The sequence below is a fragment of the Aphis gossypii genome, chromosome 3, assembly GCF_020184175.1.
Source record: "Aphis gossypii isolate Hap1 chromosome 3, ASM2018417v2, whole genome shotgun sequence".
NCBI classification, from domain to species: domain Eukaryota; kingdom Metazoa; phylum Arthropoda; class Insecta; order Hemiptera; family Aphididae; genus Aphis; species Aphis gossypii.
The window spans coordinates 13,072,108-13,087,858 of NC_065532.1; the positions used below are offsets into that span (position 1 = coordinate 13,072,108).

General features: G+C 28.0%; 1 protein-coding gene across 1 annotated transcript in view; it reads right to left on the bottom strand.

The window, feature by feature from the left end:
- Positions 1 to 1,301: 1,301 nt before the first annotated feature.
- The window catches only part of LOC114126848 (lachesin-like), a 75,983-nt gene continuing 61,533 nt past the window's right edge, over positions 1,302 to 15,751 (bottom strand). Inside the window, exons 3-9 of the mRNA XM_027990884.2 lie at positions 5,244 to 5,451; positions 4,958 to 5,113; positions 4,539 to 4,667; positions 4,224 to 4,361; positions 3,389 to 3,538; positions 2,172 to 2,258; positions 1,302 to 2,088 (exon numbers count right to left, since the gene is read on the bottom strand). Of these exons, the coding sequence (XP_027846685.2) occupies positions 1,952 to 2,088; positions 2,172 to 2,258; positions 3,389 to 3,538; positions 4,224 to 4,361; positions 4,539 to 4,667; positions 4,958 to 5,113; positions 5,244 to 5,451 (1,005 nt within the window). The 3' untranslated portion in view covers positions 1,302 to 1,951. The remainder of the gene's footprint in view (positions 2,089 to 2,171; positions 2,259 to 3,388; positions 3,539 to 4,223; positions 4,362 to 4,538; positions 4,668 to 4,957; positions 5,114 to 5,243; positions 5,452 to 15,751) is intronic.

A 15,751-nucleotide genomic window follows, 5' to 3' on the forward strand; every position in this document is an offset into this window, starting at 1 on the left:
TTTTGATAAATATATTGCAAATGCAAATGGCATAATATTATCTATTTATCTATCATTTATCATTAATTAATAATATATCGACATGGCTACATTTGTATATTTTTAACATTTTAATCTTAAATCAAATACTTACCAACGTTAAAATGGTATGAATAGTGAATTGTGAATATAATACCTAGGTATTATGTAGAAGTTTCAAGGCTTCATGAATATTTTTGAATTAAACAAAATTACTAATTTTACTTTTTGTTTTAGCTCAGCTTTATTATTGGATGTGTGGAGAGTTCTTCAAATTAAAATTTTGCTTGATCAAAAAACTTAAAAATATAATACTATAATCTTCAGAACTTAATACTAAATAATAAGGTTTTTTTACTAAACTCAAAAGCTAAAAAAATATTAAAGCAATTTTTCTATTCATAAACATTTGAAATTTTGACAAAATTTAAATTTAATATAAAAATAACGATTTAAGTAATTTCATTAAATTCAACAATATTCTTAGGTTACCTACCTAGTAAAAATTCTTGTGTATTATGTATATTATTGTAATATGTACTTAATTTTTAAAAATATTTAGATAAATTTAAACTGTTGCTTAATGCTTATAAATTATAATGTATTAGGTACTAACAGTAAGGCTTATTAGTAATTACTATATACCTAATGTCAAATAGTAAAACAATTTTATAGTAAGTATTGTTCATTGGTTCATATAAACTTTGAATTGTAAAACCAAATTTTTTAATTTTGCATATCTTAGTATAAATACGTAGCCGGCTAGTTCAGAATTGTTTGAGCTTCTTTTTTTTTTTTTTGTCTGAAGGTTTTGTTTTGAATGAAAAACAGTTATTGAGTTTATAACTTAAAATTGTATATTGATTTAGTACCCTTAGGCTGTTATCTATAAAAAGTAAGCACTAAGTATGATATGGATATAGTCTTTAGGTGTGACTATTTTTTATAGATGTTGAATATATAGGATAAATAGGAAAATACCTATTTTAAACGTTTTTTAACAACTTTTGTACATAATTTTTGGGTAACTTTGTTGGTATAATATTTATGTCAATGCTTAATAGTTATAATAACCAATATTATCCAATATATTTATATAGGTAGGTAGGTATCAGGTATTTCAGTGATCTTATTTATATTTTTTCAAAATTTCATTAACTAATTTTTATTAAAAACCAATAGCAACGATTTATAAACAAAAACATAAAAAAAAACTTATTTTTATCGTTTTCAGGCCTTTAAAATCAAAATTTTGAGAAATCCCTTCTTAGTGCATGGTGAAAATGTGAAATTATAATATTAATCTGTCATCAAAATTTCAATTCGATAACTCAAATAGGTTTGGTTCAGCGTTGATTATTGTCAAAGTACACTTTTCTTTATAAGTAGGGATTATATTTTAATTTTTGAATGTTAAACATTCAAGGGATTGGTATAGTTTGGTATACATAATTAGGTTATTACCTATACCGGTATATATTACAATATTAGGTATAATATTATTATTCTACTTCCAGTTTTTCACAGCTCACCGTAGGTACATTTTGTATAAAACCACCGGAAAGTTTTAAAAACTATAATCTGTAGACACCATTCATATGACCAAATAGGTACTGTACAAAAACTAAATTAATTACTCATGGCTATATAATATACAAAGGATTACTGATGAGTGCCAACATGTAAAATAACAAAAAAAAAAAAAATCAATATATTACAATATCGTTGAGAAATTAACTACCTAGTTGACGTGAATAAGAACGTGGTTTATAAATTGAAATGCGTGTTTGACACTGTATAATGAACAAATAAATGAACAAAAAAAAAAACAAACAAACATAAGTTCACAGTAGAATAATTGATAATTATAGGTATACGAATTATATTACATAGGTATATTATTAAAATTTAATCCCTACTCGTTATACAATACTTACACAATATTTAACAAGTTGTCTTTAATTGATATTAATATTAAATATAAAACAAAACTATGAGCAAGTGTATGACTAGATGAAACGTAGCTAGTAACATTGTCGTAGATGGCACCTGTCGTCTCATCCAAATAATCTGTAAATAGGTAAGAGAGTTAGGTTTACCGGGTTACTACATGAAAACGGACGAATTATGTTTGCAAAAAAAGTGTAACTCACCCGTTACTTCGGTGACATTGACACTGTATTTGTAGTTTTCACCTTCAAAAAGTATTTCATTTGATGATTCAACAGCAGTTGTGATTTCTAAAACATTTAGGTACAAATTATAAAAATAATAATAATCATGGTTTGTATAAAGTGAAATATATGCGTTGGTATATACTATATAGTATATATATACAGGTAGGTATTTTAATAACAATAAAAAAAAAAAACTGTCAATAAAGGAGGTTTTTGAAATATATTTACAGACTAACAGTATTGAGATTTTGATAGGTATAATATTATTGTTATTTTATATTATATGATACCGAGGGTGTGGTCGAGAATTTTCAATTGTAGTGGGAGGAGAAGGGTGAATAATTTTTTTATAGATCTAGAGCGGTTTTTTTTTACCCTTATCATATAAACTTTAAATAGAATCATGATGACTTCATCGAATTCACTATAATACACCTATTAAATATATTTATTATAATATAGGTTAATATAATTAATAATTTATTTTATTATAGGGGCGGTATTATTATTAGGTATCACTCATGCCTGAAATGGATAAAGTGTGTGAAGTGTCCCCGAGATGTTTGATTATAGAATTAACCCTCCATCCACTAAAAAATCCTAACTACACGCATGAATCGTTATTATTGCAGTTACGCGTTCCCATACACTCTTGCAATGGTCGTGATTTCATAAATGGTAATTCAAACCATCACTTTTGAACAGGTCAATTTGAAACGCACGGGTTAATAGTAAGTATATAATATTAGCTGGAGATAAAATATTAGCCTGGAAATTAAACAAGCTCGTGAACGACCGTTTTAATAATACGCCATTCGAACCGACTTCAATTATGGTGGATTGCGAATAAAAACTACGAGACCACTCGCGGATAAACGGTTCCGAGAACAATTAGTGGACTTCAAAATCGAAGTATTCGCTATATGGACACTTATATAAGTAATACTACAGGTTATAAATGCTACCAAAATCAAAATTATTAGGTACCTATATAAAAAATGAAATAATAATAATAATAATTGTTTGTATCGCAACACTTGTCTAGAAAATAATGTTATATCGTTTTTATTTTATCCATCACAGTTAGTTGACCGATAAATTGGGGGATGACCTGCCCCTCGATCAAGCCCTTGTATATTATATACTTATATAACAGATAAACCGCACTATAATAATATTACTCGTGTACTAACCATAAAGCTTAATGATGCCGTCAGTCTCGCCGAGAGCGTTTACTGCTACACATCTGTAACTACTGAAATCTGCAACACTGACGTTGGATATGTGCAAAATCATTTTGCACACGTATCCAGTTCTGATTTTATCGTCTAAAAATCTAGAACCTGTACACACAAATCGACAAACATTGTTTTGATTACGTTGAAAACGTTAGGTTACATTAATATCGTAGGTTATTAATAATAATTATTGTTTTCGATTTATTTTTTTATTTTCTGTTTTAACAAAATTCTTCTATATTATCAGCTATTATAGTTATACATTAATACATTATTAACATACGACTTAACGGTAATCTTGGGATTTAAGTCGAATCAGTTTTATGTTGTTATCTTTAATGTTTGTGTGGATCGACTTTTCCAACCTAACTTAGAGGTATAAACTGTAAGTTATTGTGTAACATTACATTTACATCTATGTTTGTACGTTGGGTTTTTGCTCTATTTAAAGTAGGTATTATTCAAGCGAATTATGAACATTTTTAAATTTCAATATTAAAAAAGTATATAGTATAAACTTCTAATCGCAATTGAAATAATTAATTATAGGTAAGTAAATAGAAATGTAAATATCGTAAAATACCGATGTTTACAAACACAGAAAATGTTTTTACTTTTGAGTTTTATTATACAGGTTAATTTACTCTAATAATAATTAAGGTACGTAGCTAGGAAATAATCGAGAATTGAGAACTGATCAATTCAAATTTTCTATGTTGTGCGTTTGTGAAATAACAGTGATAAAACACGTGGACATATAATAATTACCTAAATATTGTTATGTACGTACCGGAAACGATCATATCCCCGCGCTCGTTCGTCCAGTAATTGATCGAAGGAGGATTCGCTTCCGAGTGGCATTCCAGTTTCGAAGAGTCTCCTATCCGAGCTCCTTCTAATTGATTAGGAATCATCAACATCGGAGGAACTATAAAGATATTATACCGTCAATACAATAACGACAATTTTACTAATAATATATCCGACGACAGACAAAGTAGTTTTCATTGAATAATGAATATTATTTTATTATATAATTAAATGGAAGAATTAATACTCAAGGTAGACAGTACTGGTAGTAGTAATGTACGTATCGTGTACTCACAGTGTACAGTGACGTTGATGCGTTTGCTTCGTGTGGGTGGCACCCCGTTGGAAGCCACGCACAGGTAAGATCCCATGTGTAATCTGCTGACTTTTCTGATCATTAACTTTTCACCGTCGATCACGTTCACTGTGAATAGGCAATAAAAATATTATATATTACAAAATTATTTATACAAAAGTAGCAGATTGAGTATTGAAGAGAGTCAAAAAATAAATAAGTAGAATTATGTTAATATTATACTGTCTAGCTAAAAAAATAATTTATTATATTATACCTATAAAAATAGTAATAAAAAAAAAATATAATAAATAATAACAATATATATTATATACATTATAATATATTGTACATTCGAAATTCAAATAAATCGTAAATAATAATATTATTAGTGAATTATTCGCTCACAATATTTTTACCTGTAATACCGTTGTAGTTTATATCCAGACCGTCTTCTCTTCGCCACATTATGTACGGTTCGGGATACCCTTGAGCTTTACACTGTAAAACCATATCCGATCCTTCTTTCACTATGAGATCCATACTGGATTCTTCTTCGATCACTTTCGGAGGGACTGAAACACAAACGACAGGTGTCATAATATAATAATATATAGCAAATGGCTTTTGCCGATCGTTTAAAATAAAATATTATTGCCTGATAATTATAATACTATGCAGTTTAGACAGTTTTTAAAATCATACCGACAACTTGTAGATATCCTTTTTGACTTGTCATGGGCTCCGTGTTGATCTGGCACATATACCAGCCTCTGTCGGTCTCCTGTACATTGCGGATATGTAGAAACCACGTTCGATGGTCGTTGTAAGATAACGTTATTCTTGCATTTTCGGTCACCATTCGGTGGTGTATAGAGAGTATGGTTTGGGTGCTGACACGAACCCAAGCGACCTAAACATTATAATACGAACAGTTAATATTAACCATATATCGAGCGCTAATTTATGGAGAGTTACGTTTACAGCGAGTTAATCATTTAAACCATGTCTTCGGTGTAATATACCTACCGGCTGCATATGGCTGTATAGTTCTATAGTTTATACGACTTATTGTTTGTTTATAGGGACAGGACTGTAACAGGGAATCTGTAGATATACTTAACATAAGAAAAGTAAAGGCCGGGTGTCGGTACATTAAGTGTATAATTAATAGAATTCATCATAATATTTGGTCATTTATAAATAGTTCAACAATATTAAATATTTGGTGAAATTTTTTCTTATCAATGGTTATTTGTTGTTACAAAAAAAATTGATTTCATCAAAAATTGTTTTTTTTTTTTTTTGTAAAAATTCTGAGTTTTTCTTAGTTGTTTTTGTTTTTCCAATTTATTTTTAAAATCACTGGGAGTTTTATATTTTTGATTCCCTTATAAAATACCAACTATTTTTTGTAAAAACCACTATCAATATTAAAGATTGAAGCATTTTTACTGTTTCAAAAATTGATGAATGATGAGAGACAAATTCCAAAACAAGAAAAATCACTGTAAATTGAATATAATATTCATTATTCATAGCTCCGCTTAGAATCTAATACAAATATAAAATGTTGACCAATTATAAATTATTTAAGTGTAAAGTTTTTATATTATATCTAAAGTATACTATTTTACAGTTTCAAAGACAAATTTATAAGTATATTTATTTATTTATTATATTTTAACACCGCAAGAGTTCAGCAGACATACCTATGATATCAATATATTATAATATTATGCATGATTAAATCACATTGATCCTAATGATTGTATTTATTACAATTAAGGGTTAAGTCTACTAATGTAATGTACGGTTTATTATCGGAACATATAACCTGGCACGTAGGAAAATAAATTTTCATTTATATCAAATAAATGTACGCGTGCGTTATTTTTACTTTTTGCAATAGTTTTCAAGTACCTTAACTCTTAAGTACCTACTCTAAGTAGTTTTCAGTAAGGGTCTTCCAATGATTACAATATAATATATCAAATATAAAATGGAACAGTATCGTTAAAAGATATACGATACAGTAAATAGAAGAATGATTGAAGAGTTTTATTTTATTATATAAGATACGTTTTGGAGAACAAAATCCTTTAAATGTATGTATTTTAAATTAATGACACAAAGGAGAAAAAAAAGTTTCAATTTAATATTGATGAATCACGAACATTTTATCTTAATACTTCATAATTTAATTTTTAATTTTCGTACAAATTACTTTCGAAGTTTTACAGGTCAGCAAATAAGAAGTATAGTTGGTTTATTATTTTACCGGATATATTAATTACATTATGTTTTCCATTTTAAATTGTTTTATTTTAAATTCATACATTTCATTTAAATTACAGAAACTCTGATGGTTTTGGAATTAATCACATAAATTTGAAACTTAAAAATAATAATATTAGTACCTACTTATGAAAGGATATTAATATTATATTAAAATATAAATATATTAAATAATATGTTTTAGCCATGACGTTATAAAATGTTATAATTTATATTATGTATTTTTTTATGTATAAGTACACTATTTATCAACTCTTATTTTCGGACTTTCAGATATGATAAATATATTTACAATCAGTCAATACTTATGATGTAAGTAACAATAAAACGTCATAGAAGCATTACACAAATAGTGATGTATTAAAAGCTAGATAATTTTCACCCCTATTTTGCTTTTATCAAATGCATTTGTATACAAACTTCGAATTCTTGAATTTTTAAGGACGCTCAAAATAATTTTTCTAAAAGCGTTTAGTAGGTGGGTTATACATTTTTTATCTAACACCGCAGTTGTTTAGTACCTACCTATTCATTATAGACGAGAAATGTTAATAAATATTCACGATATCGCAGTTTTAGTTTGATTTCATAAAATAAATACCGCTACAGGGCTGCAATCCTTCAATGACACGTTCAAAATTTAAGTATTTGAAAATGTCGACTTAAAATTCTCCACAACAGTAAATTATTTTTAGCTGATTTATATAGGTAGGTATATGCGTTTGTGTTCGGCGGCGAAACATCCTGTATAATAATGTTATTTAATAGTACGAGAATAAAGGTATAGTGGCTGCGACCAGTCACGCGTCGACGGATTTCGTAAATAGGTATAACAATAAGCCGCACTGGGAAACGCTATACATTATACTTATACATTATACCGGAGATGCGTCTCAAGATTAAGTATACGTACGCCAGCCATCGATCAATTAAGAAACTCCAATCGACAACGGCGGCAGCTCGCGTATATATATATACACACCAAGATATTGTTTTACAATATTAATATGATAATATATTATATATATACCGCGTAAGCTCGCGGCTTATTTATATATATATATATATAATAATATATTAGGAAGGTTTTTAGTCTTATACCCTTTAATTATAACAATATTTTTTATTCAGAGCCTCTATATACGCTCGCCCTCTATTTATTCATTTTTATGCTAAAGTACTACGAGTTGAATTATGATTATAACGCACCCACGGCAGGCGTCACAAAAGGGTTGAAACTTGACGAGAAAACGTAGTTTAGTGATTTTTTTTTTTTTTGAATTCGACTCGAACCAGCATCGAAAATGTATCTTCCGATATTATTGTAATGTGCGCGGCGTAAGTAACTGCTGCAATACAACGCGCGAATTCAAACATTTTCTTCTCGTTTCACGTCGTATATACGTATACGCTTTGACGTTGACGGCCGAGCTCGGAATACGAAATCCGAGAAAATAACAATAATAATATGAAGTAGACACATTATATATGTATGCGTGCCTATATATATATGTATAGGTATTATATCATTAGTACGTTGCACGGGGACCTACGCGAGATACTGCGAGACGTATATAATATATATATATACGTATAATGCGTATAACGAAAATAAAATAAAAGTTTTTGATTTACTACCATTATAATATATCGCATTCGTCGTTCGCGTGCGCACACTCGAGGGATATACCTACGACCAGGGTATAAAATTACCAAATCTTTCACGTGTGTTTACGATTTCGGCCCCGTCCGAGTGGCGTGTCTCGCGTTGTACGCATTATTATAAACCTATTTTATATGACATTGCATTATAATAACGTTATATATGTGGCACGGGTATTAGGCGATCGACTATGGCGTTATGTGTTGGGCAGGACGAGCTGTGTTTTACTGCTGCAGAGCGGACGTCACACCGCTTCTCCGCTCGGGAATAGTCGCGACGGGTATATAAGGGATCGAGCCCGAGGCGCAGGATTTCGGCGGGGAACGCGGTCGCGGTCTACACTAATATAGGATCGAACGTCACACACACACACAGAGTAGATCACGTCACGATATTATTATATAACCGGGTAGAGCTGCTTTGAATGCAGCTCGTCGACTCGGATATCCGGCGGGACCAACCTGTAGTGTGAATATAATAATAAATACCGCCACCGCGGTTTATAATATTACCTTCCGGCGACGGCGTATACCTACATATCGTGTACATACATATATATATATATATATATATATTTAAAACGTCTATAAATCCAACCAAAATGGGTGCGCTGGACCAATACCGACATTTCAAGTGGTGTCTATACTGCAGTGGTGTTTTATTTATTTATTATTTTTTTTTTTTGGGTAAATTTCTTCAGTTGCTGCTTTTTATTCTTCTTTAATACTCGTGTTATATTATAACTTATTGTGCAGTAACGCTAGTTAATTATTATGTTCGAATGCTGTTTTTAGGCAGGTATTCAATAATTGGCAGCCTTTACACGAACGTATTCATATATATAACAGTAATATATTATCATAGTTACAGTAGGTATCTATTTTAATATAAGCAGATTTGATCTGACTGGCAAAGGATCAATATGTATAGAAAATCAATTAATTATGATAGGATAAGGACTTGGAATTTTAACGATACTTCGTTTTATAATGTAAATGCACACTAAGAAAGGATTTTGCGAGATTCGTATTTTAAAGAAAGGTTTATTTGATATCTCGTGAAAAATTACTATTACTTTAAGTATATAGCTTTGCCATTATTTATATAAAATATAAGATATAGGTCGTTATTATAATTGGATAAATTTTAGACTTGTATTTTGTATTGGTTAAAGCCATCCACTTAACGTTGCACTCAATGCGTATTTCGCAGTTATTATTGCGTTTTTATTTTGTTCGACTACAGCTCAGTTGTTTAGATATTTTAACACGTTATATTTTTATGAACGTCTTGATTAACGTTCTCCGTTTCGAAAATAAACTCGTTATCACGAATAGGTAAATGTTTGACTTTCCTTTACCACTTGAGTAATAAATTAATATTTTTGATTTATTACTAAATAACACGCTTTTCAGTGTCGCGTTTCATTATTTGAATATAAATTATAAGATATTCTTTTTTTTTCAAAGTTTTGAACATCATTAAATCGAGTATTAAATAACGAATCTAACAAAGTTTTAATCGTATAAGAGGTTTAATTTTTAACTGCGCGGAAACAGCTAATAATATAAAATCGCGTATAGTCAACGATAGACTAAAAACATTAAAAATTATTTTTTTCCATACACCACATTAATATTATAGTGATTAACTTTATAAGTAATTAATCTTATTTACGATCAATTGATTGAAGAATATATACATAAGATTATTTTGGCTATAAGTATCTAAATCGATAGATTTTTAGAGTCGAGTACTCGAGTGTTGAGTTGTACGGGGATCTTATACGTGAAAAGAAATCCGATCCACGTGTGGTTATAATTTTTTGCCAAGACGTTTGTAGAGCGTAAAACAGATTAGTTGCTTAAACATACTCTCTGTAAAATCTATTTTTTTTGTGGGAAGGGGGGACAACCAAAATGTAACATAATTCCCCGTCGGCATTTGCCTTAAATCCTCTACCGATAAACGCCATCTGCTATGTTTGTATGCGTTGGCGCCTGGCGGTATAAATGTATAAAATTCATGCCGCCGGCGAGAGAACGGAAAAAAAAATTAAAGGTTAAAATGTATACGACGACATTATGCAGAAACTTATTTTTTTTCTGATTTTTATACAACAGTCGACGCGGCACGTTTGTCGTTCTCCAAACAAGTCTATTTTATAATTACCACCATGGAACTGTATATTAACATTTGTACACAAGTATAATATATATCTAGCATAAGTCCTTATTATTCGTAAGTGAATCGACCGAAATAAATCCAATTTTCTATAGGATAAATGTTATACAAATCACTAAGTCATAATATCATACCTAATTTTTTAGACGGCGTTATGAAATAATGCATTTTATTAATAAACTACAGTCATCTAATTGAATGTAACATAATATTAATAATAAGCTCTGTTCATCAATTAATTATTATTAATTGTCATTATTTAATATGAATAATAATAATTATATATAAAAAAAAAAAAAAATGTAAATATGGATGTAGGTACTTGCGAGTACATCAATATTTTAAAAATCAGAACTTAAGTAATCGCATTATTAAATGAATCTAGTTTAGTCGTTTTGCGAGTATAAGTACAGTGTATTTATATGTAGAAAGCAGCTAATAGTAAGTGCACCGATAGCCATGATAAAAAACGAGTACTCTATCTATTTATAATAATACGTTTGATATGTTTGTGTTACTCGTATCTAATTCGCAGTGGTATACTAATAAATCTGTTTGTAGTTTGGAGCTTTGGAGGTCGTGGAATCTTTTGGTATAATTGGTTTTAATACTTTATCCGCGACTTCGATATTTCATGTCTTAACGTCATCAATGTCAATTATTATCGGTGTAGGTACGTGACTTAACTTAATGCAAGTTAGAAAATGCTTTAAACACACACAGCTATATTTTATGCATCCCAGCGGAGTGTCCATTTATATTGCGTATAATAAATATTTAGTCGAAATCGACCGTAAACAATTTATCCAATCCACCTACGCTGGTTGTTATGGTACCTTATTTATATTATATTTTACAGTGACGAGGTTAATTCCTATTCAATTTTAATTAAATGTATAATTATTAAATATTAACTGATATAATACTTCGAACCTGCGCTTATTTAATCATTAAACCTAGTATATTTATAGTAAAGAAATAGAAACCATGATACAGTTGAATAGATTTTCGTAATACAGCACAACGCTTAGTTTTTATATAACTATATGTTTATATTATGGTTTAGCCGACCAACTCGTTATAAACATAATACTATTTGATGTTCCTAAACTTAAATAAAATACAATAAATAGACATAAATAATAAATATAATATATATATTTATAATATCTTCCAAAGATTGGTCAAACGTGTACACAATGACTAAAAATAAAACAAAATATGAATTCTTGAAAACAATTTAAAAGAAAAACAGGAGTAATAATAAACTGACTGAGAATCAGATGTATATACCTTACACATGTCCATTGGATATCTCAAGCAAAACTTAATTCCAACAGAATAAACTTCATGAAGAGTGGTACCGATAGCTAAATTTACCTATTATAATAACGGAATACAAATTTAACGAACAAAAAAGAAAATAGTACAACATAATAAAGAATTATTATAAGTAATAATTGGACCCAATTGTCGACGAGAAGACGTCATCTCATTTCTCAGGAGGATCGAAATAGAGAAATATATTTAATACAGTTAAAATATTTATATATATTTTTTTTATTAATAATATTAATTAGTTGTTTAATTATTATTAAGTAAAACAGTATACAAAAAACCAACGACTTCTGTTGTGGAAATTCGTGTTTGATTAATAAAAAAAAAAGAATAAATAAAATGCATAATACCTAGAACTATTTTATGACGTATTTTGAAGGAGGAAAAACAAGAAGCTCAGTAAAAAGCGTGTGTCCATAAGCTTCTGAATCCGATTCAAAACTACAGTCGCCATAATACTTATTAAGATACCATAATTTAAACTTTGATCAGTTATTTATAATAAATTCCAAACTTAGGTATTAACGTTTAATAACGTTAATATTATTTTATGCGACTGTGATCGACTGTGTTAATATTGAACATTTTATTTCGTTTAAATATTTTAATTTTCATTATTTTTCTGAGCTAAGCAGAAAAGCTATCGCGTTTAATTCTTAGTTATATTTTTCTTGAAAACCCCTGGTTTTTGGGTAAGTAGTTATATATAAAGTTAGAAGTTTACCAGTAGTGTAAATGCAGAATAAAATATTAAAAGGAAATAATATCGGACGTTTATTATTGTACTTGGAACGTGCATGAATTGTAAATAGTTTCTGAGAAATTCACAAAGTTATTGCTCATTAGCTGCAAGTATGATTTTTTTTATATTTTATGATTAATAAACGCTCTAGTTAGCACACAGTATAAATGTACATTATACCTACATATTTAAAAGTTCATAAAATGTTGAAGAATACAATATTATATTATATAAGATACAAGGATTAACGAAACTAAATATTATTTGCAACAATTTTGTAAAATATTTAACTATCTAATCAAAATAATCAACGTTTTTTAGTTTATTTTTCAACATTAACAAATCGTTTACCAGCATAAAAAGCCAATATTAAATGTATGACTGTAATAAGTAGAAGTGGATCTCTATATAAAACTCGATGGTTATATTTCAATAGTCCTCAATGGATAGAGAGAGATTGTGATTAAGTTTCTTAGTAATAGTAGTTGAGTTCGATCGAATACATTATACGATTTAAAATTTCAAAGGATTGGGATATCGTTTACTCCAATAATAATACATTTATTGGCAAAATATTAAAATTTATTAATTAATATATTATATGTATTTTTGATATCGGTGTTATAGATTATTTGATTTGAACACCATTGTTCGTTACTTATTGATACAATTAAATCAGAACGATAAATTATTAAATTAGTTAATGTGAATTTTGGTTTTTGGAATGTTTGTTGATTTTTGATAAAACCGCTATAAAAACTTAAGAGATTTTTTGTTCTAGATGTTTTTTTATGATCTTGATAAGATACATAAACAAGAAATGCGATGTCGACTGTCGAAATGATGATTATATACCAGAAATTTAGTAGACTCTCGTTAATCTAATAGGTACCTCCAGTAATCCTGCTATATTTTATTTTTACTATTTTTGTTTAAGCAACTATAAAAAAAAGTCTTAAAAGCATCATTTCAAGAAAAAAATGATGTTGACCTTGCTCATTAGACAAGGTGTTAGCCATTACTATATGTATCATTTATATTTTGTATGTTTCAATAAAATAAATTAAGGTTTTTCAATAATTAAAAATGCATTTTTATGCGAACATCCATTAATCCGGAATTTTTGTTAATCTGGTAGTTCTCTAGTCTAATAGCTGTCGGATTACCGAGAGTCTACTATAATTGCCGATTTAAATACTAATGGACAAATAATATTTATTTTCCAAACATCGGTAAAACTTTGATAATAATAATATATTGATATAATTTATATTCATTTGAAGTTTTATGCCATCTTATAATAATTGTTTTCAAATCATCGGAAAAGTAAATTAAACATATTTAAACATAATATAATAATTTTGTATGGTTTAAAAGAGCCATAAAAATGTTATCCAGTTATAATCGATTTTTTATTTTTGAAATATTAACCTTGTTGATACTTTGATCTTTATTTATTTAAGTTGAACCATTTTTATTTTTAAAACTTCACATTAAATTGAACGTTTTGATCGTGTATATATTTTATATAATAATATAAAGATACAAATAGTTCTATACTTTATTGATACACCTACCGAAATGAGTTATAAATATAAATTAAAACTGTAGATAATAAAATTGCGAATAAAATGTGTTTCATATAAAAAAAGTATAGCTGTAATTCAATAACCATAAATGTTAACATTTTTTAAAAAAATAATTCTTTCAGTAGTCTATTATATAATAAGTCCAACGATCTCTTAATCATGTAAACATTATTATAATAATTGTGAATACTTGAGCTGTTATGTAATCATGTATATGATAATTATGATACATGTTCATTATAACAACATCATAGCATTTATTGCAAACTTTTTTTTACGTACCACCCATGTATATTACGCATCAGTTACGTACTACTAATGATTAAAAATAGAACTGTTCAATATTTGTACTCATTTATATTAAAAGGATAAGTAACATGATAATAAATAATATTTACACAAAATATAAAATTCAATGTATGGTAATATTAGATTAATATTAGATCTAATTTATTGTACACGGGCAATTCTTTTCTAAATGTCATTAGATGATGTGTATTATATTTACCTGTACAAATTATTATAAATTCAGTCGTCAAAGTATTTATGACATTATCGATATTATATCGTTATTTACTTCAAGAATAATGTAATATTTACGTATCACGATGTTATTATACCAAAAAATGGGTATAAACAAATTATACGTCAAACTGAAATTCATATTATGTTCGTCTTATACGTACTTTCAATTTTTTTTTCACTACAAGTTTGGATGTATTCAATTTTGGCCAGGCTGATGGTTTTAGTAAAGACATTTTTAATGAGCGTAAGGTATATATTTGAGTTTTTAAAATCTTTAGCTCATTTAGCTCATTCCAAAAAAGATTTGTAGCATACAAAATATGCGTAGTAAAAAATAAAAATAATTTAAATTACAAAATTAATATGGTAAGTTAATATGTAGTATAAAAAAAGTACTGTTTAAGCACATTTACATGATATCATTTTATTTTCAGTATCTTATTTTTACCGAATTTGAGAGTTTACTGTTAGTTTTAATTTAAAAGTAAGCATTTATTTTGAAATTACTCTGTTAAATTTCAGAATTTTATATTTTACTGGTCTTGCAATGATATTAACATGTTTTGTGTTTAGTGTCACCTTTAATAAAAGTAAAATTCTTAAATTAATAAGTGTAGAGACTTTTAATGTTCACTAAATATTGAGAATTAGAATTTAGGTCCTTCATAATATTTTAATTTAGGTACGACTTACGGAACTTTGGGAATCATTATTCTACAGATATGAAAATATGAATGCCTTATAAAAATATCATAATATTTAAGAGCTATAACCTACTTCCAAAATGAAACCACATTTGTTGTGTAGCTAAATTGCCTATCGAGGACGCCGTGTGATCATTACAGATACATTATTTTAACGCTTTTAAGTTTTG